Here is a 22,805-nt window from a genome sequence, read left to right on the forward strand (position 1 = left end):
GGCTAAAGGTGAGGGTGAAGAAGGAACAGTATTAGGAAGTTTGTAAAGGTGTGCATGTCCATCAGCTTTAAGCTTGTTAGTGACACAGAGCGTGACCTGCCAGCTGGTAAGAAGAACCTTGCTTGTGTAGTAGGAACACTTGAGGAGCGTGGTGCAGAACTCAGCTGAAACTGGAATGAGCATATGCATTCTGATGTAGCAACAATATATTTGAAACTGTTTTTGTATAACAGCAGTTTTGAGACAGTTTGTGAGAAGGGAAGGAGCCAAACCTAATGGGGCATGCATGTTGTTAGTTTGCTTGAGTAAAACTTGGTTTAAAAAAAAATCAGAATTCCTGGCTTAGTAGAGTTACCGCTGGCAAATAAATAACGAAATGCAGCTTGGAAAATCTGTGCTGTGTTCATTTCTGTATGTTGTGTGACTGTAGCATCTCTGCTGTATTGAATTGATGGGCATTTTGTTGAAGGCTCTTGGTTGAATTAAGTGACTACTCACTTCATTCGGTAGGACCTGAGAATGCACAATGCTGTTTTATAAGAAATAATGTAAGAAAGTGAAGTCAGTTTATGCACTGTGTCATCTAAATAGCCATATATGTATTTACTAAAAAAAAATATAAATTGCCCTTGTAATTATTTCAGAAATTCACAGTTATTTTCAAATAAATATTAGGAAATACTAAACTAAAAATAATCTTGCCTCAGTATACGGTGAATTTCTCTTGTATTAGCTCTTCAGAGATTTGTAAAGACACACTCAATATGTCTGTGTGCGCTAGCTTAGTAAAAATTTCTAAGAACTATATATAGAAAGGATTATGGAATCTAGAAGTCTCAAAGTTCTTTTATAATTTTTGATCAGACAAATTTGTTTTAAGTGTTTACCAGACCTAATTTTATGAGTAAAATGCAATTGAAGAACTACTTCCTGGAATAATCATTTTTGCATCATTACAGAGCAATGTTTAGCTTAATGATCCCCTTCAAGTGGTTCAAGGGAATCAATCAATGTTAGTTGTATAATTCTCAGATGGTACAAGCTACAGAAAATTACCTTAGAATGGAGATTGCTTTTGAACGGAGATTGGATTTTTCCCCTCTGTCCCCTCAAATCTTTTCAGAGTTTGTGAAAAACTCTACCATTTCTAATGGAGTATTTTGAAACAATGTAGGATGAAATGAAACTTTGCAGCCAAATTTGTAGTGTTTTGCCTTTCACCTTTTGTAGTTTTAAACAGCACTAAACTGGTGTTTAACACACACTTCCCCAACCTAAACCAACAAATTCACCTTTTTTTGCCCCCCAAATATTTATGGATTAATATAGAGAATTCAATCTCCAAATAATATTTGTTTACTTGAGGTAAATATCCACTATTTTTAACTGATGTGAAAACTTAGGGCATTTTAGCATGTTGGGTTTAAAATTTCATGAAGGAACTTCTAAAGTGGAAAAACTGGCAGATGAAAAGGTAACTGCTTTTGTCTGAGTAAATATGCTTGATCCATGGTTGGTAGGATAGGCATTGAAGTGCCACTGGTAAGGACAGTCATAGTTGTGAATTGGCTTGCTTTTTTCTTCTAGGCATTTAAGAGAGAAAACATCATTAGCTGTCACATCTAGAGGATGCTATGGGCAGGAAGATGAGAAAGGAACAGCATGCATTTCCACAAGACGTCGTTCCACACCTCGCAGTTTAGTAGGCTTGTCAACAGGCATGTTTGAGTCTGTGATGGTTCAGGTTCTAAGACAAGAGGAGCAGCTGAGAGCAAAAGAGGAAAAGAGGTAATAGGAAAAACCGTTTTGTTCTAGTTTTAAATAATTATGTCTTCCTAGTTCTCTACAGGGGCTAGCTCCTTATGGCTTTTTTAGGTAAATAAATATTATGGAGCTCTTGTGCTCTTAAGTTCATGACTTCAATACAGTACATCTGCAAAGCAAAATGTTAGTACCACCTTCTGGAAAAATTGTTGAAGTCATAGAATTCACCACATAATGACAAAGTCATTACGTTAAATTATAGCTGCTTTTATTTTAGGATTGTGAAACTTTTAAGACTAATTAAGAACATCCACAGCAATTTCCTGTTAGCTCATTCACAGGTTATCACCCATGTCCTTGGACTGTTTTTCATGCAACAATTAGATTAAAAACTACCAGAATGCTTAACTACATCTAATTCCACGATCTTGTCACTGCTTCCCTCATTGATAGCCAGAAGCAAATTATCTCTGCCAGTGCCACTGCTGTTACCTCACTGATGTGGCATTTCAGCTTGTCAGTTAGGGAGCACTTTCAGAATGTGTGCGTAATTAAAATCTGTCAGATTTTGAGGTGTATAATTCCAGGCGGTGCTTAATGTTAATATGTTTCACTTTGAGGAGAAAGAAGCTTGTAAATTTGTATATTTTAATAGTAACTTGAGTGACTGTGTCTGAAGGTGGAGCATGATGGTAAGACAGTATTTGCTTTAGGAAGCAAAATGTTTCTAGCTTTTTTCAAAGCTTTGGAGGCTTCTTCCCATATGTAATCAATTCACTCTAATTTTGCAGGTAATCCTTATTTTCAACAGATTTGAAGCTATTTGGCTGACTTAACTGTTAGACAGTACTTTTTTCCTAGAAAGGAGTGAATCTTTTTTCTAATCCACTCATCTTCTAATCACACTTCACAAAAAAAAGAAAAGCGAAGATCACCAGCGTTATTGTTTCTCTGGTAAAAGTCTCTTGATTTTTGCTCAGTTCTTTGTTCTAGAACTCAGAACTTGATAAAACTGTTATGAAAAAAAACATTTGGGTTGTATTTTAATTCACCCATAGAGTCCGTGGAATATTTTACCAGACAAAGTAAAAATTTGGCTTTCGTACACCTGTTTTGAGCTATTCCTGCAACACTGTAGTAATTAACAGTTAAATTCATGTGTCTGGATGTACTCAGAAGTCCCAGATCCTGTGCAAAGGATACTCCACAGTGCTTGGTTCTACAGAAAATTCTGTGATAACAGAAGATCACAGCAAGCTTGTCCCTTTACACCCTAAAATGTTGAACTGTACCATTTACTATGAAGCGATAAAAATCTATCACTAAGTAGCTGGTCGAATATTTCTTTGACTCTATTGAGCTACTCAAATAATTGTGCTTCAGATATCTTCTTTTGTGGATCCCACCATGTTTTCAAAGTAATTTGGACCTCTCTGTATCAATTGCTTCCCAACTCACTAAAAATGTTCCAAAAGTACCTTTTAGTAGTATTTTATGAAAAAGGCTTGGAAATTGGAAGACCTATAAAACTAGTAATATATTACTAGTGAAGATCACATGATAACAGTGTATATAAATTTTCGAAGTGTTGTATATATAAATGCACAGACTTTCAACACTAAGATGGGATACTGTTTTTGTTCAAAAATATATTTCAACTTTCTAAACTTATTTTGGCTTATTACTAAAGTATAGATTATGTTGTTAAGAAGACAAAATGGTTATTCTGCTTTTTTTTTTTTTTTTTTTTTTTGAAATCTGATACATTGAGGTTGGCACAGAAGGAATACTTTCAAAATTAAATGCAAGATTACAGGCTTGAATATTTCAGTTGGCAAACACTGTGCTGGCCAATAAGTTGTATTTGGATAGGCAGCATCTGCTGTTCACCCCACTTTCAGATGAGTTGTCAGGAACATAAAAAAAAGCTCCCTTTCTGCCATCCAGTAGACCCCTCAGTGTGCATGTACTTTCTAGCCAGTAATTATCTTAGTTTAGAATGCCTAGGAGTTACATGCTTTCAGTCCCAAATAACTAAGGTTATAAATGCAAGGGCCTGTCTACAAAACTTAGCTTCATACCTAAAGAAATTACCTGTTGAAGTACAATTTTATATCTAATTCTTTGCTCTAGATATTTAGATACTCTTGTAAGGCACAGGCATCTTATGGTGAATATTAAATAAAACTAAAATTAAATTAAAAATACTAAAATATACAAATAGATATAATAATGTATATTATGTATAAAAATAAAAATAAATCCTTTAAAAAATTTTGGGTTTGTTTTCCCCCCAAAATCCTTGACATTGATTTTGCAAGCTTTTTTCTAACTGCATATTTTGGAATAACATCCTGAAGTGTGATTTTTATCTTCTTTTCTGTAGTTAGCTTCATGGAAATCCTCCTACAGATTCTACCTATGTTTTCATTATATGGGTATCCTTCATCGAGGGTTCTCTTTTTCTTGCAATTTATCCATTTCTTGCACAATCAGTTTCATTTTTTCTTTATTCTGTGTTTTACAACTTCCCCCAAGTGACACATTCATCATGGTACACTCAACATGTGAAACTGAGATGTCATTGCAAAGCAGATTTCATTATTTTGCAGATAATAATTTCTGTACGGTGGCAAAAGCACTTTTTCCCAAGCTTTCCTTTTGTTCAAGTGTTCTAATTATCAGAATATTGATCATCTTCTTTGGATTATTAATTACGTTTCTATGAGTTTCTACTCAGCTGTTTGGTTACATGCTAATATACATTTACATAGCAATATACATACTAATTTACATATCAGTTAACAATAAATAATTGTGGGATTTTTTTTTTAATTGGAAATACTTGCCTAGTTAGGTACTGAAACATAGAGGTAGATTCCTACTGAAATTTTTTAAACCGCTGGTGAATGACAGCTAATTAACTGATTTCAGTGGGAATTAAGTGTCTCTATAACTTTGGTTTGTTGAAAGTTATGCTAGGCAGAACTTCACCATCTCTGAAAACATGATCCTGGGATAAGTTTCAGATTTGTTCATCAGAACATTTAAAGAGTTCAATTCTGGTTGCAAGTTAGTAATTTTGTTTAGCAAATTTTGGAATAAGATATGTTTATACAGTCAGTTTTGATTTTTATGAGGATGTTAGCATGGAATTAACCTGGGTCCTAGAGAAAAATGTAGAGTATGTTATAATATGATGTAAACCAGTACAGATACAGAATTAAGGTTACACGGGCATATTCCAATTTAATACCTTCTGAGTGTTACACCTTGACTTAATTTAGAATGAGGTGTAATATTGCTAATTTGTACATAACTTTTGATTTCATTTTTTAGAAGAAAGTTTGTAGAAACAAGTTATGGTAGAATTAAAATAGTTCTCTGTATCTTGTCATTAGAGTTCCAGTCTCTGACCTTTTACCTGAATCAACACCTGTGTAGGTTAGAAGTGGTAATTGAAGGAACAAAGTAAAATCTAATCATTGTCTCCTCTCCCCTCCAAGTGAAATCTCTTGTTGCAAGTGAGAAGGAGTTTGCTGGTGCTATCTGTCTGCTGTTTCAAAGGAGAAAATAATAAGAAAAGTGGGAGTTACATCTGGACTTTGTTTTAGGTGTTATCTCTACTTGGGGATCATGGTTGCTGAGCTTTAATGTGAAATGCCATGGCTTTATCCACTTAAGAGCTGCAAAACAAGTGCTGCACATGTGTTGTGGGAATATGATCTTAGTCTGGAAGTGTCAGCTTTACCTTAGATTAGTTTTGTTATGACTGTAAGCACAATACATGTCTGCAAACATATTCATGGTAAATGTGAATAAAAGTATGAAATAAAAGCCAAATATGTATGTCCAGAGAATTTCTCAGTCCAACAGCAAATGTCTCTCTCTTACCACCCCCCATTTCTTCCTCCATCTCTGCTCCCTTGCCCCACCCCCTTTCCCCTCTTCATTCCCTTCTATCCTCTCAAAAAAAACCACCAAAAAAACCCCAAAAAAACCCACTGCAGGAAAAAGCTATGCCCTCCAAAAGATTCTAGCAGGAAGACCTTGATTGTCCTCCTCATCTCTATGTAACCTTTGTTGATCTCACCAAGGCTTTCGATACTGTGAGCAGGAAAGGTCTGTGGCAGATTTTGGAATGTTTAGGTTGTCCCCCCAAGTTCCTTAAAATGATCATCTCACTCCATGAGGATCAGCACGGCCAAGTCAGATATGGAGATGCACTTTCTGAGCCCTTTCTGATAACTGATGGTGTGAAACAAGGCTGCATTCTTGCTCCAACCCTATTCACAGTCTTTTTCAGCATGATGCTCCAAAGGGCCACGGCAGACCTTGATGATCAGGACGGTATCTACATCCGATACCGTACTGATGGAAGCCTTTTCAACCTAAGGCAACTGAGGGGCCACACCAAGACCTTAAATCATCTTGTCCAGGAGCTGCTTTATGCTGATGACGCTGCCCTTGTTGCCCACACAGAAGCAGCTCTGCAGCGTTTAACATCCTGCTTTGCTGAGGCTGCTGAGCTTTTTGGGCTGGAAGTCAGTTTAAAGAAGACAGAAGTTCTCTATCAACCTGCACCTCAGGAAGTCTTCACCATTGGCGAATCAGAGCTCAAACTGGTCCAGCAGTTTAATTACCTAGGCAGCCTCATCTCCTCGATGGTGAGATCAACAGAGAGATAGACAACAGGTTAGCAAAGGCATATAGAGCTTTCGGAGAGCTTCATAAAAGAGTCTGGTGAAATAAACACCTGAAGAAAAGTACCAAGATCAGTGTTTACAAAGCCATAGTGTTGTCTACTCTCTTATATGGTTCCGAATCATGGGTCATCTATCACCACCACCTGCGACTCCTAGAGCGCTTCCATCAACGCTGCCTCCGTACAATCCTAAACATCCACTGGTCAGATTATGTGACCAATACATCTGTTCTAGAACAAGCAGCTGTCACAAGTATTGAGGCCATGTTGCTGAGAACACAGCTGCGATGGGCAGGGCACGTCTCCAGGATGAAGGACCACCGCCTCCATAAGATCCTGCTCTATGGTGAATTTGCCACCGGCTGCCGCAAGAGAGGAGCCCCGAAGAGAAGATACAAGGACCCCCTGACACAACATCTCAGCCTTGGCCATATTGATCAACATAACTGGTCTACTCCGGCCTCCAGTCGGGAGGTCTGGAGACACAGCATCTATAATGCTGCTGATGCTTTTGAGAAAGCACGCAGGGTCACTCTCGAGGAGAAAAGACCACGCAGAAAGAATCGTGTCTTGCAGAATACACCACCTAAGGAGTCTTTCTGCTGTGCCTTTTGCAACTGGATGTGTCTATCTCATATTGGCCTTTTTAGCCACCAGCACACTTGTAACAAACGTGAGTAGAGCCCTTTCCAAATCTTCGTTCGCAAAGCCTAGCCATAATGATGGCTACCCCCCATTTCTTCCTCCATCCCTGCTCCCTTGCCCCATCCCCTCTCCCCTCTTCATTCCCTTCTGTCCTCTCAAAAAAAAAAAAAACTGCCCAAAAAACACTGCAGGAAAAAGCTATGCCCTCCAAAAGATTCTAGCAGGAAGACCTCAATAATGAAGACATGAAAGTGTGCTTTTATATACATTTTCTCTTGAATGTCTGCTGAGAACGGAATAACAGATATTGTGATAAAACAACAGTTTAAAAAACAAAGACAAACTTTTTGCAAGTGAAACAACTTATATTTTTCTTTTTAAGGAACCTTCTAAAGCATTCTTAAAATAGTATAATAATTGTAATTTTATCTAGACTGAAGTGAATCTACGGTATTGTGTTTGAGAATTCTATCTTGATTTAAATTATAAATTGATGATAAATCTAAGCTGCTTGCAAAGATGATATTTTTGGATCACCTACAGCTTGTATTTTTCTCAACAATACTGAAATGTTATTGTTTCTACATATGTTCTATCTCACTATATGTTCATATTTAATCTTATTTCCATACCACATTAATAGTGTTCACACCTTTTGGAGGCAGCAGGTTATTAAGAGGTGTGTTTTACATTTAGGATGAAGGAGGGAGTGGGATCCAAAAGTGCTTTGAAATTGATGTTTAGACTATTTTTTACTTAGTATCATTTCTTCCTCTGTCTCACATGTAAATCAGTTATTTTTATTTATTATCTTCTGTTCTGTATTATATCAAAGCAATATTAGCACATTGAAATAGAACATAAGTCAGAATAAAAATAATGCTCACTTTACCTATGCAAGTAGTATTGTTGAATTTATTGGTTTGTTCACATGGAATGGCAAATGGGATTTTGTGCTGCAAAGTAGGATTTTGTTTTTATATCCCATCCTTTACATCATTAAATTAATGCTGCATTGGGATACTGAAGTTAAGAATTTACTGATCTGTTTGCTTTTACATTTTATGCTTTACATGAATCTGTCACAAGAATGTGTGTTTGTGGTATTAAAAAGTTCTGTTCAAATTATAGTAATAATTCACTGGAAGTTTAATTTAATTGTATAAGATAAAGTATTCAGTAGAATCTTACTGTATTTTATGTTATTTTGCATATATATGGTATGTTTCTCCAGTGCTGACTAAAATGTGAACTAAGTTGGGTTGGTCACATTTTTTACATTGTTGAGATAGCTAGTCAGTAGTTAATGCTTCAAATACACGCTCTTCAAGCTAGAAGCCACTATTAGCTTCAGGTTGTTAGAAGAAAGATTTTACTTTATTATTACTCTTTTGCTGAATTTGAAGCCATTGATGCTTTGAATGGCTACATGCCATTTATTTGCTACTTGTGTATGAAAAAAAAATAATTGGAGGTTAGCAATATGGAAATAAGGACATGGAAATTCTGCAGGTCATATTAGTGTTGTAGGCAGGTCATCGTTTCTACCAGTGATAGAAGTTTTAGGGAAAAACATATGAGAAGCTTAGGATGAGCTCTAAAAAAATTTTCCTGTAAGTACAGCTGTATCCTAATGCTATCTTTTGGAATCTGGTCACACCTTCAGGCAAAAACGTTAGTTTACTATTGGAGCATTAAAGAAAAATCCCTTCTGTGGCTGGTAAACTTTGATATTCTTGTGATTCATGCAGATGTCCAATTTTCCTCTTTGGAACTGAATTAACATATCGTATATTTTAGTAAGTTAGATGGTAAGCTAGGTGTGATTTGATTATCTGAAATGAAAGCATTTCTTCTAACACTTGTTGCCCTTAAATTGCATGATGAATTTCCAAATAAAAGTAAATAGAATTTCTCAGTCTGTTGTATTAGCTTTGTATATTGCTGTCATGTTTCCTCTTGCTGGTGTTTTGTGTGGACCTCCAGATTATTCAGAACTTTTTTACAGGCCTTTGATTACTGATAACCTCTTTCTCTGAATACACATTATTTCTGCTCTATCCTTTTTTTAGATAGGGGGACCAGAACTGAATACATTTTTTCAGGTGAGGGCAAACCATTCATTAATGTAATGACATTTTATTTCTGGTGTTATTTTCCATCACATTCTTTGTGTATCCCAATACTTGTTTCCTTTTTAACTACCATTGCAAACCAGCACACCTATGACTGGGAGGGAAAATGTGTGTAAATAAAGCACTTAGCACTTAGACATGTACGCTTGTGTGCTGAGGAAGGAAGTACAAGGAGGGTGATGCAAGCCACAGGGCAACCATTTGACAGCAAGATTTACCTGGAATTTGTTTCAGAGATTTTGATATGGATAATTTGATGAATACTTAATCCTGACAAAGAGACTGGGGAAGGAAATACATTTTAAAACCTCCAAAAACCTAAACCACACAGACTATTGATATATGCCAGGCTTTTTCCATTTTTAAACTAGTGGTGATAGATTATAAAAGACTGTAATTTCCCATTTTGGTCCAGTGATGCATTGTGTACTGCAAAATAAGAGAAACTGAACTAAAATTTTATGTGCTGTGCTCTTCATTACTTCAAGATAAGTATGTTTGTCATGCTGTAGCTCTGATTTTTGTCTCTCTCATTTTTTTTGTTCACCCAGTGTCTGAATTTTCATGAACTTTCTTTAATAGGCAGAGAGATCAAGAAAGAAAAGAAGCAGAAGAAGCCAGTCAGAAAGAAATAGAAGAATGGGAAAAATCACTTTTAGCTCAAGCAGCACCTACAAGGATGGAGACGATGTGGGAGATTCCAGCTATTGGTCATTTTCTTTGTTTAGCACAACAGATTTTAAATTTACCTGAAATAGTATTCTATGAATTGGAACGCTGTCTTCTGATGCCTCAGTGTAATGTTTTTTTATCTAAAATAATGACTTCTTTGTTAAGTCCTCCTCATCGCAGATCTACGTTACACCGCAGGCCGACGTTTTCTTACAGGACTTGGGAAGCAGCACTGAGAAAGAAAGTACAACACTGGTATACTGTTGTAGGGCAGACCGACAATCCTAATGGCGCTGCAGAAAAACTTGGCTTATGTCCCCAGTTTTTCAAAGTGCTCGGAGAAGTTAATCCTTTGGAGGAGAAACCATTTCATGAGCTACCATTCTACCAAAAAGTGTGGCTGCTAAAAGGTCTCTGTGACTTTGTGTATGAAACACAAAAGGATGTTCAGGATGCAGTGCTAGGTCAGCCTATCCATGAATGCAGAGAAGTAATTCTTGGTTATGACTGCTTGGAGAATGCATATGTTCATTTTCCACAGTTCTGTGGTGCGGATGTTCGGATTTACAAACAAAAACCTTTTCAGGCTCCTGAATTTCCATCTCTTCCCATCAAAGTTAAAAAAGTACCACGTATTAAATCAGAAAGAGTAAAACATGAATATGTAGCCAAAAGCAATGGGGAGGTCAGTTCTGCTGGTAGAGAACTGCTACATCCTTCCAAGACAGAAGTAGAGAAAAGTATGGACTCTGTTGTTGTCTGTCCAGAAAAAAACCTACATTTAGGCACCTTTAGAATCCCTACCGGGGAGATAAACTGTGAAATCAAAGACTCAAGAGTCTGTGACATCAAGAAAACTGTTTGTTATAAAGAGAACTTGAGGAATTTGATTACTTCAGGAGAGATTGTTGGTGTGGGTGGTGACTCTAGTTCAAGAGAAATAGCGGATGGGGAGAATGGACAAGGTTATGCTGAAATGGCCAGACTAAGGTCTGATATGAGTCCCTTCAAGGAGAACACACTGAAAGCTTGCCAGGTGCATGTCAATGGCGCTTACAATGATTACCAAGACGCCAGTTACCATGAATCTGCTAAAGAAACAGTGCTAGAGAACTCACTGCGAAATAATAAGAAACTAAATAAGATACTAGCAAAAAAGAAGAAAAAGAAAAAAAAGAAGTTGAAGGATATTCTAAATGAAAATCTACAGAGAAAACTTGATGACCTGCAAAGAAAACGTGAGATTCATCTTCATCCATTCAAATCTTATAAATCTGAGCTCCAGAACAAGTTGTTTATAATTAAAAAGAAAGCAAAACACAAGAAGCACAAATCTGGTAAGTTGACAGTTTTTACCTGTAGTAAAACTTAGGAGGATACTGATTTCTAGGTTGTGTTTTTAGCTAATAAGTCTATATTTTATTTTGTGAAACAGGACAGCCTTATTGCATTAGACATTCCGGTTGTTAATTTTAGAGTGAAAGTTTCCCATATAAAGTATGTAAAACAGGCTCATCGGCTGATTAAACCGTGATTCATTTGCAGAATTTAGAGAACGTAATACATTAGGAGAGGTTGTTTGTTGCAAAAAATATTTAGAAGAATGAATGTTACTGACTGGTTAGCATCAGAGAGCATCACCTGAAGCCATTTTGTGGTGTCTTACATTAGAGCAATTGTGGAAATGTTTCTCCCCTTTCTGGTAATATTACCTTATCCAAATTATGAAGAAATACAGAGTAATTATATGAGATCATGAATCTAAAGTCATTCATACTGGAACTGTGCAGTCTTAGGTCACCAAGCAGTACTGCTTTAACTGTGGGCCTGATTACTGAATCCAGCAACTGAGATACAGAGTTTATGCTGATGGCATTCTTTTTACAGATTTGGGCAGCATCTAGCTAAGTGTTTCAGGTAGGTGATATACAATCCAGATTTCAGTTAACTCACTGGAAAATTTTAAAGCTATTTGAAAACAGTAAAGTTTTCAAAGTCTTTAAGTCAGTTCAAATTGTCAGGTAGCTGTAGTATTTTTGATGTCATATGAAACACCATAAAAGCTTCATTCTGTTGAGTCCTGGGCTAAGCTATCTGTGCTAGATTTTAGCAGACTGCTTCAAAAATTATATTTTTCAAAGTGACAAGCTACTTTTCAGAACAGTGTAAACTGACAGATAAGTACTGGATTTCATCTGAAATGTGGAAAGTCAAAATGAAAAATTTGAATAACAGCAAAATGTCTTCTAAAGGGCAAGAAAATTCCAAGATTTGATGTCAGTGCATTTTACTAGAAGTTCAATTTTAAATCTAAGGAAACAAGTAATATTTAGATCCCAAATATTTGTGCATAATATCCAACAAACTGTCTTACCATTTAAGTCACAAATTCCTCCTTCCAAAAAATTTCAATGCCCACATCTCAACAGAAATTTTAAAAGTTGCAGCTGAAGTTCATATATGCCGTATACGGCAAAACTAATGTATTTTACGTTCAGTTGCACTACTGCTAGCTCTCCAAAAGTGTCACTGTTTTCATTTTTCTTAAAACCAAGCAAAGTGAATAATAACCCAAATTGCAAACAAGGCCTCTTTAGTTTGTAGAACTGTTGTCCTTTATCTCTTAAAATGTTGAGGCATTTTCCATCTTAATTCTGACCACTTCTTCATTGCAAATTTTGACCTTGCTGGAGAAAATTTTCCTAAAACTTTACAGCATTGCAAGAAAGAGCTGTTGTTCCTATAGGAACAACGGGATACATGTTAAATGTCCATTTATCCTGTACCTATTAGGCTGAAATGGATACAATTGGATTCAATTCATGCTAATACTTTATTGTTCTATAATGGTTTATAATGTTTAAGGCTAAGTAGTATTTGTCAAAGATCAGCTGAAATGTAAATCCTCTGTTTAAAAATTCCCTTACGATGTAGAACAGAAAAAGAGATTTGGTAAAACCCGGTCTGAATTCACAAAGACATTTGATTTAAATCTGATCCTGGCCATAATCACTCTTTACAACATTCTTAAAACAGTGCAGTGGGTAGAAGAGAGCATCGGGAATGTAAAAGTGAGTACCTTTCCTTACTTTTTAACAAAAATTTTTTTTTCCTGCTTCTAGTTCTCTCAGGCAGCTAAATGTAACAGTCACAGTTTGTATTTCTGTTGAGATGATTTGCGCACTCCTGGCTTGCTGTAGCAGTGATACCCATCATGAATATAGCCTGGTAGTACAGTTTTTCTAGCTGAAAACTTCCCAGAACTATTGTGAGGAAAACTTACTGGAGAACAGAGCCATGTTATGACCTTTCCCATAATGACAGGGTTTTCTTATGATTTATGAAAAGGTGTAACCACTTTACTGAGTCTGTGTCTTTGAGAGAAGATGATGGTTATTACTGTGGCAGCATTCTGTGTCAGTATTATTAACAGAGTAGTACTGAATAAAGTGAAAATACAGAATCAGGGAGAGCAGTTCTGTAAACAACTTTCATGCTATGCATTCCTTTCTAAATGTATTTTGTTACTGGAGTTAGATAAATTAGGCTATACATCTTGAATTGGACTGTGACAATGGTGATAAGGCTTGTTGGGTCTGGACTAAGACAGCTATGCCAAAGTAAATTGTGGGGTACAATAAAGGTTTCAGGGCAAGGCACAGTACAAAAGTATGAGAATCCTGTGATTGCATGTTTGAAACAGGGATTGGATGAAATTCAGAGCATCCGTAGGGTTGAGAAAATAGGAGGCACCAGAGACTTGAAGTAACTGTGATGTTCCTGAAGCAAAGGTTGAAGTAAGTTAAATCTCTTTATATTGCAATTGGTGTAGAAAACACCAATACAGCACAGAACTTTAGGAGAACCTTGATGTAAACTCTATGCTCTGAAAGATTCATTACAGTCTACTGCTCAAAGTACCTTTCACAGTGTATTTTATTTCTTTAGAGTATCGGTACTTTTTGTGTATGAAGTCAAGTGTTGATTCAATGTGAAGAAATGAAGTAGAAGGCCTGGCAGCAGCTTTGTAGGGCCTGGTTTATTGTCCTTGGGAGTTTAATCTTCAAAAGTCTTCTGAAGACTTTTGTCTTCAGTGTTGTAAAAGCTTTATTGTAGAGTTGTCTAGCCTCTAGATATGAACAGCCTGTTAATCATGTTGAAAACATTGAGGGGTATTCCACCAAGTTGTAACAAGGTCCACAATTCATTAAGCTTCAGTGCTAGTGTCTTCAAAAATGTGTACCACTGAGGTTTTATAGGGTTTCCTTACATTGTTCTTTAAATCAGCATTGTTAGGCGCTTGTCCAGACCTGTTTTGCTCTTTTGACTGTATAAAAGCATATGCTGTGTCAGTATGGAAGCTTCAAAACCCTATCATGATGCTTCATTTTCCAGATTGTACCATATTATATTTTCTAAAGGGAGAGCTTGTTGAGAGCACGGAGCAAGATTGAAGATTAGAAGATTAGAGAGGAAATAGGACATCCTCAGTAGTTGCCAAATCTTTGAAAGGCATGAAATGTGTCTTTACAGATTTGTTGACAGAAAGATATAGAGCCTATTCTTCAATTTGAGAACAGTGGAGTTGCTCCTAGAATGTAATGAAAACAGAAATTCTTGCAGTTGGAGTGGGCTAACTTAACTGTATTTTACCGTGGCAAATACTACTGAGTTAGTATTTGATGTTGCCCCATCTGGGGTAATAAGACTTGGCTGCATATGCAGTAAAAATTTCATCTTTATAAAAAATATATTATTCAAGTAAGTTTTTGTTTAAAATTGCTCTCTGTTGTCACTTTATAATTTGTAGCATGGATTAACATTACTTTTCTTCTTCAAGAAACCACAAGGACTCAAATATCAGAGTATATAACAAAAAGTTTTACTAGGTCTGTAAAAACGTTCCTGTTTTCAAGTCAAAAGGATTCCAATGTAGAAAACTAAAAAATGGTTTTTGCTGAAGTCATTTACAAGTGTCAACAACATTCCTGTGGCTTAGTGTTTTATCTGTCTCATTTTTGTGCTTCTAAAGTAGTAGTAGAAGAGATCTGAATTATTTATTTTTTTGTTTCCCCTCCTTCACCCTCAGGTGGCAAGACCAACTTGAGAAGGCTTATGTTTTAGTTGTATCTAACCTCCCTAGTGTGTTTTTTGGATGCTTGTAACTAGTGTTCAGGTTCAAGTTGTTATGTTACCTTGTTAATTGCTTACACATCTGTTCAGTAATAACATCTGTGGAATTTGTTTTGGCTTGGAAGGAAAACCTGTGGCAGCCAGACATCTCCTGAACCTACTGAACTTAAATTTAATATGTAAGAATGTTCACAGAGCTAAGGGGCTCTTGGTTAATAAAATGTTGATTTCCTGTGAAACTTAAAACAGAAGTGTTCCAGCACTAGTGTTATTTAAAATAAATAAATGTGAAAGATCTATAGATCTAGATTTGTTTTTTACTTTCAGCAATGAGTTTGTTTAAAAAGTTGCTTGATGACAATTATAAACATGTAGAAGGAGAATCAATAAAACCCACCTCTTAACTATGAGCCATAAGTACAAAATAATCCAATCTCTTGGGATTTGTAGTTGAGACTAAAATAGAGGTTAACTAAAAACAGTATTGATTCAGAGAAGTGATATTTCTTCTGCCTTACCTATTGTGGTCACCATTAATTCAGCATTAATTAGCTTCTTAAGAAGCAGTGATGTAAGAAATTATGTTACCCATTTATTTTGGTTTAGGTTTACTTTGTTATATAAAGCGCTGTCTTTAGTTTGAGACTGAATCATACATGAAACCTGGAATACAGTGTTTTAAACACTAAAAATATTTCAGTGCTTTCTAATGTGACGTTCACTTGCTTTGAAATTAGAAAAGCAAGCATGAAGAGTAGCATGTTTTGTGTTCACTTCAATGCTTTCACTAACCTCAAATATTGGTTTATACTGATACTCACTATATAGGTTTCTGCCCTCATTGTCCTTCAAGCACCTAACACTAGGTGGACAAGGCAGTATCCAAGTGAATGCTGCTTGTGTCTGCTGAACAGAGTTTTCAGCTTTTTTGGCAGATGAGTACAGGGTGGCTTAAGTAAGTTTACTGTGGAAAACCTGTGTTTTGCTGCATTTCTGCTGCAAGAGAGGTTTGTTTTCATTCAGCCAAAACGATGGTGTGATAGCTAAAATGTTACACAACTGCTCTGTTCTTTCCTGCAGAGTGTATGCATTTTGACAGTGCTTGTGTTTCAATTTAATATGCAAGTAGTTTGTTTCAGCAGGTAAAGTGAGAAAATGTGCAAATTGAGTTTTTGGGCTCTGATGCTGCCAACTGTAGGCATAGGTTGGTCACATGTTATTGGAGAGAAATTTTACTTCAATAAATAATTTTGGTTTATATCCACAGGTAATTGAATTATAGTTTAAATTAGGATAAGCTTTGTCGTAGTTTGCTTAAAGAATAAAGTAATTGTGTATTTCCCCTTTATTCTCTGGTAGAGAAAGAAAAGTACTCTGTATTTGTTGTATAGTCCTGATTCATTTACTGAACATGAAAAGAATCTGACCTGGGATGTCTGTAGTTGTCCACTCTCTAGCATCAGAAGTGGCTTAGCTGTGAGTATTGGAGGTGGTATAAAAACAGCTCATCCTCTCCTGCAGTGTAGGAGGGGAAAAGGGATGCTAGTTACAACTTCCGTTTGAGGTATGGTGTCTCAATCTCTTCTCCTCTGAGCTGAAACCAAACTGAGATGTGGAGCCTGTTGGAAAAGGCAGTGTGGAGACATAATTAGTAATTGTGGCATAGTAAACTGTTTGTGAGTGAATGTAAAGTTACACAGCAGTAGTATAGGCAGACAGTTCCTAGCTTTAGAACAGTGCCATTTGCAGCAAAGTATATTTTTCAATATAGTTTTGTTGTGTATGTTTGAATACAAACCAGTTGATTTTTTTTTTAATCTAGTAATGTTATTTTATAATCCTGGCAATAAATAAAGCACTTTCTTTTTCTGAAGTGTTAACTATATTTGAAATTGAACTTTGTATCAAAAAGAAGTAAAACTTTAATCTTTATCACAAGTATTGCTCAATAGTGGAAAAGGATTAAGAACAAATCAGTATTTATTTATCAGTATTTATAAAATATTTATCAAACACTTGTCTGAGTAAACATAATTTAGTGTTATAGCTATTGCTGGATGGCACTGTTAGTGCCTCAAGGTGGTAGGGCTAACAACAGCTTTCATGTACTTCAACTGTTGAAGGAGAATGCCTCTTCAGCTGTTTCAGGATCATGATTTTCTTTGGACTTCTTGGTTTAGTTTCGGAAACTCATTTGTTTTGATGGAGAGTGTTTTTCTCATTTCAGTCTTACATGATTATGGAGAAGTGTAACAAAATTGGTTGGAGAAAAGCATTGTCTGGTTTGTCTTCCTTCTGAGCAGTGCAGTCCTGAGTTAGTGATTCCTCTGTATTTGTTGCTAATATATGTATACTGTGCAAGGCAGTCTTTTTTTAAAAAGTCACAAACTGTAGAAATGCTGGTTGGAGGAAACATATGGAGGTCATCTGCTCTGATTCCTTGTTTGGAGCAGAACTGAGACAAATACCAGAGCAGGTCAGATGTAACTTGAAGATCTCTAAAGATGGAAATCTGTTTATTGAACCACTGTGGAACCCTTCCCTCTCTAAAAATTTTTGTACTGAAATTGCTGTATTATTTTGTCTGTGTGTAGAACTCCTGCTACATGCTTTATAAAATATGACTAGTAAAAGGTGGAATCTGGAGGCATGGGAAGGAAGCAGGCTGTGTTGAATTGAATAGGTGAGGTAAAGAGATTCCTTATTAGAAATATTTATTTTCATTATCTTAGGTTTTTCTAAGTTTTTCTAACTGGTCAGCAATTAAATATATTTGTACATTGAGTATGCTCTGAAATGTACAGTGCACTGAGATCTGGCTGCTGTCAAAAACATTATCTGCTAAGGAATTATTATAAGCCATTTGAAATAGTTACTTTACCTGTGATTATGGGCAAAATATCCCTAGCAGACCTCAGTGGAGTGATTTGAGAAGTTGCCTCTCCCAGCTGATACTGGTTCAACCTCTTGGGGATTTTGTTATCCCCAGACAGGGTTAGTAGCCAGATGTGGTAGAGCCAATCATACATAGAGACAAGGTAGTGTGTTACAAAGTTCCAAGTCTGGATGCTGGATGGTAATCCACAAAACCAGCACACCTCTGGGTTACAAAGCTCTGTTTTTAAACACTGTTTTATAATATTTTCCACCTACGTAATACATATGGATTATTAGCTAAATGCTGATTGTGAAAGAATAGTTTCCTGTTACCATTGTTTGCAGATGTTTGAAGTTGAGAAATACTATTTTGGGAAAAACAGATACAAGCTTTCTTAAAAGGAAAAGATTATCAATGCTACTGGTACAACTTCTTTTTACATCAGTTTTGTATTTTATGAGGAAGTTACTAGGGTAGAAGATGAATTTGTGATAAGTAGTTTGCTGTATGTATTAATTCTCTCCCATTGTGCAACTATCTGTAGTGTTTTCTTAATTTTTTATATGTGGTAGCCAAAAACGCCTGCACCATAGGATATCTGGTGTCAAAAAATGTGAAAAAGACTGTAGTGCTTCTCTGTACAGATATATGCTTAGCTCGGGGCAGATGCCAGCCTGGGAATTGTGTAGGTCTTTTGGTGCATGTATTCCAACAGGCATGCTTTGTGATAACCCATATGTCATACTCTATTTTTAACTTTTTTTTTCCTTGATCCACTTTACACAGGAGGTAAGGCTCATTTTCCTTGTGCTTCTAGACAGTTTCTTTTAATTCTTGGTCTCTCTGTTACCCCATATCTTTCCTACTTCGTACTTTTTAGATGCTGATGCAAAGGAAGAAATTTTTATTTTATTTGTTTTTTTAATTGTTTATAATTTTTTCTAACAGTTTTTTATCTCTTTTGTCACAAGGATATGTTGGGGAAAAGAGAGAGAGTATTTCTGTTAACTTATTTTTTGAAGTACACTGCATCATAAATCATACTGCACCACATGCTGAAAATTTTCAAGTAAGCATTTGTTGAAAAGTACGTTACAATATTCAAGTAAAGTGAAAATTTCGTTTTAAACATAATCAAATCTTCCTTTTTGTAAGGAAGCAAGGCAGTCTAGCTGCCCTTTCTAAAAATCTTTTCATATTCTTTCCAAATAACATTTTTTACAGGACTATTACAAGGAACCACGATACGACTAGACTTCTTTTTGAGTCAGTTTGTCAAGAAAGGTTATAAGTGTCTTCTTTAGTTCAGTAAATGGACAGCAATGTTCTCAGTAGTAGCAATTATGTTTTCAATGCAACTGTATCCATAAACTACATAACAAAAATGGTGACTTATTTGCCTCTTGTCAAGACCTTTGGGTTGTTGTTCTAATAAACATGCCTCTCTGTTTTATCACTTGTTCTCTAGTGTGAAATCTGTAAGTGTTTATTTTTGGTAATTGAGGGCTCTTTAAATTTTTTAATGTGTTCAGTATGGGGAGTTTCAAATCTAGGCTGATTTAGTGATTTTTGTATAGTTTGATTTTATGTGGAGTTTCAGATCTAGATTCTTCAAGCCCTGTGCCTTGTCCCTTAAATGTGTTTATTTCAGAGTCAGGTAAGATGTTCAGGAAACTCACAGTATAATAAACTGAAAATATAGATGCCCAGGCACCTATAGAATAGATGCCTAGAAATAGATGTATGTGTATGTACATATGCATTTGCCCACACAAGAAAACATGTGTTAAGAAGAATTTAAATGCATTATTTGCCAATATTTTCATTAATATAAATATTGAATGTACCTGTGCTTGTGTTATTACCAAGTGCCTGTAATTATGCTAGTTGACAAAAAATTACTTTTTTTTTCAAGTTCTTTTTTTGTTTAAGGGTTTTAATTCTTTTTTAAGACTCCCACATGTGAACACAGTAATAATGTTAGAGTGATGGTCTGGTCTGAGTGAACAAGTTAAAAGCGGTCTTATTTCAATTTACCATATGAATGTAGAAATAACCATATAAGAAACTCCTGTCTTGCATATATTGCTTAGTGACATAACTACTTGATTTGAGAAATGTATGTCAGAGCTCTGACATTCTAGACAGTAAAGTACCTGCCTTACCTTCCAAGGCATGTTTTGGTACATCCATGTTCTTATATAGCATAGGTGAGTGTAAACTGCATTATAGGAAGGCATTTGCTTTCTTCTAAAACTGTTAAGTTCTGCTGTTGCTGGAAAAAACAAATCAATAATCTGATTTCATTGGTAACTTCAGTATGTTCAGTCAGGCATTTCTAGATATTGCTTGTGCTTTGAGGGTATCTTTTTACTGTACGGTGCAGAGATCCCAGATCCTAATGTGTGATTCACTTTACAGTGTCAGAGAACAAATCTTCAGGTAAGATGCTATATTTCTTAAGTTTGTGCAGTAAGTTCTGGATTTCACTCCTTTCAGAAGAGTGGTGTGAATGTTTCCTTTATGACTGAAATTTTTGGATGCCATGTTATTAGAATTGTAAAGGGTTTATTCCTTTTCTTCTTGTTTATTCTTTTTTTTCTTTTTTTTCCTTCCTCCAACCCCAAAAGACTGCACTACACAGATACGTGTTTAATGTTTGCTTTTACTGAGCCTAGTTCTAATTCATCATGTTTACATGAATTACTGTAAGCCGTCTGTTAGTTACAGTTTAACTTTCAAGTCTGTATATAGCTTGGTTGTATTAATTAAGTACAACAAACAGCATTATGAAGCTTTTCTCTTTTAATCTTACAAGGAAAAAAATCACTATCTAAAAAAGCAATCACAAAGAAGAGGAAGGGTGTCAGAAAGTCTACCATACCAGAATTTCAGGTAATTATTTTAATTTTTGTTTTAAGCACTTGAAATCTGACTGTCTGTGAAGTAAGTCCTTTAGTTTCTGATAGAGATGCTGGAAATCCTTCTTCTAGTTTGAGAGGTTTAACCTGATAGTATTTGTAAAAGTGCGTTTCACCTTTTCTTGGTAAAGAATGTTTTAGCATTTTTATTATCTGCAGCTTGCACACTGTTCCACACTGTTGTTTAGGATCCCAGATATATCTGTTACTGTATAAAACCTATAAAAGGTAGGAGTTGTTAATGAAATTTTTAGGGTAGATAAAATTTTCTGGGATAAGATTACTTGTTTTGTATGAGGTATGACAATGTGGTTCTTTAATTGAAATCCATCTTGGTTTACTGAAGGACTTGCAAAAAATTTATAGGCAACTATGCTCACCTTGCTTGTCTGTATGTGACTTTAGGGCCAGAGAACACCAAGAGTATTAATTATGATAATGTGGTTTTATGGTGCTGTAGAAGTGTTACAGTGCTTCAGTTCTAAGTTGCTATTTATGTATGCATGCCTGCTTTACATTGAAGTTCTCCTTTGGCTATCTTTTTTTTTTTTTCTTCAGAAAGCAATCTGCTATTTTGACGAGTAGACCCACATTAAATCATGACTATTTTCTAAAACCTTCCCACCAAACCAGTTTATTCCACCATGATGATGATGATGTGTTTCAGAGGGAGCTAGTAGAATTTCTGGTGATAAAATTGGTTAGTAACACTCAATATTGAGAAACGACTGACATTTAAGTGTAATCTGTCTTTTATCTGTATTGTAATGGTAGTGACTGAAACGTTTCCAAAAAATAGATACAGTGTCTAAAAATTTTATTTTTCGAGCACATTACCTGCATGCCATGGATATATACAGTTAGGTTAGAAATCCTTTTTTTACAATATTAAACTACTGCATTTAAGTAGTCTGTCTAAAACTTAGCCCAATCTTTTAGCTAATCAAGGTAAAATGTACATACATTTACATATCTATCTAAGTGTATATTTATTTGTGTAAAAACTTAAAATATAACATAATACTTCTGGCTCTTTTGATCAAAGCTATGAGTTATGTCTGATTTAGGTGAGGCTCAGATTAATTAGTATTGAACAGTTTAATCTTATGAGGGAGCTCTTTAACAACTTAACCTGCCTTTTTCAAGAGGACAGACAGGATTGGTGTGACTGTTAGAAGTATTTGCAAATACTAAACTGTTTATATTTGGAATAATATTAAGACTTTTGGAATCTAGTAATGTATGCTTCAGTATACTTTTCCCGCATACACAGATAGCCAAACTTTATGAAATTATGAACTGTTTGAAGGTACAAGTATATTTTTTAAATATTTGATAAAACACCTTAAGTATACAGGCGCTGTGAGATATGCAGGAAGGGTATAACCACAAGTATATTGCTATTCTTGTCTAAACATCAGTTCTTTTGGAATGAAAATTAATAAATAAAAATATATAATATTTTTCATGTTCCTGCAGCCTACAAATGTAGAAAAAAAACCCCAAACCAACCATAAGACACTTTATTTTATAAGATTAGGTTCTGTAATTAAGTATAGATCCCATACCCGAAAATCATAACTTGTCACTAAAACTGAGTAAATTAGTGTTAATAAGTCTTTTAATATGTGCAATGACAAAAATGATACATTAAAATCCATTATTAACAGAAACATTCAGGAGTTAGTTGTACTACTTAATTTTAACATTTATAATACCTAACATTTTATAAAGGAAACGTTTTTTCTCCTCAGATTATTTTTCTCATGATAGGTCATTAGAAGGCATGTTCTTCAAGAACCATATATGAAACTACCAGTGAGCTATCAGAATGTAATGTAATCTAATCTAATCTAAAATGATTAGGTTATAACATCAATAACTCTCCTTTTACCTTCATATTAGCTTGCCCATTAAAATATAGAACAATTTAGAAAGGCAGTGTTGTTCAC

The 22,805-nt window shown here is 35.4% G+C and overlaps 1 protein-coding gene across 8 annotated transcripts in view; it reads left to right on the forward strand.

Moving 5' to 3' along the window:
* The window catches only part of KIAA2026 (KIAA2026 ortholog), a 90,114-nt gene that overhangs the window by 1,559 nt on the left and 65,750 nt on the right, over positions 1–22,805 (forward strand). For 7 of the 8 annotated variants that reach the window (XR_007904636.1, XR_007904637.1, XM_051788225.1 and 4 more), the window contains exons 2-4: positions 1,588–1,788; positions 9,832–11,258; positions 20,751–20,827. Coding sequence is in view for 6 of the 8 variants with exons in the window: in XM_051788225.1 (XP_051644185.1) it covers positions 1,588–1,788; positions 9,832–11,258; positions 20,751–20,827 (1,705 nt within the window). In the remaining 2 variants the exon portion in view is untranslated. The remainder of the gene's footprint in view (positions 1–1,587; positions 1,789–9,831; positions 11,259–20,750; positions 20,828–22,805) is intronic. The other variant, XM_051788224.1, reaches the window with a different exon arrangement.

Source organism: Manacus candei, unplaced genomic scaffold (assembly GCF_025592945.1).
Source record: "Manacus candei isolate 608988 ecotype Guabito, Panama unplaced genomic scaffold, ASM2559294v1 h1tg000024l, whole genome shotgun sequence".
Classification (NCBI taxonomy): Eukaryota; Metazoa; Chordata; class Aves; order Passeriformes; family Pipridae; genus Manacus; species Manacus candei.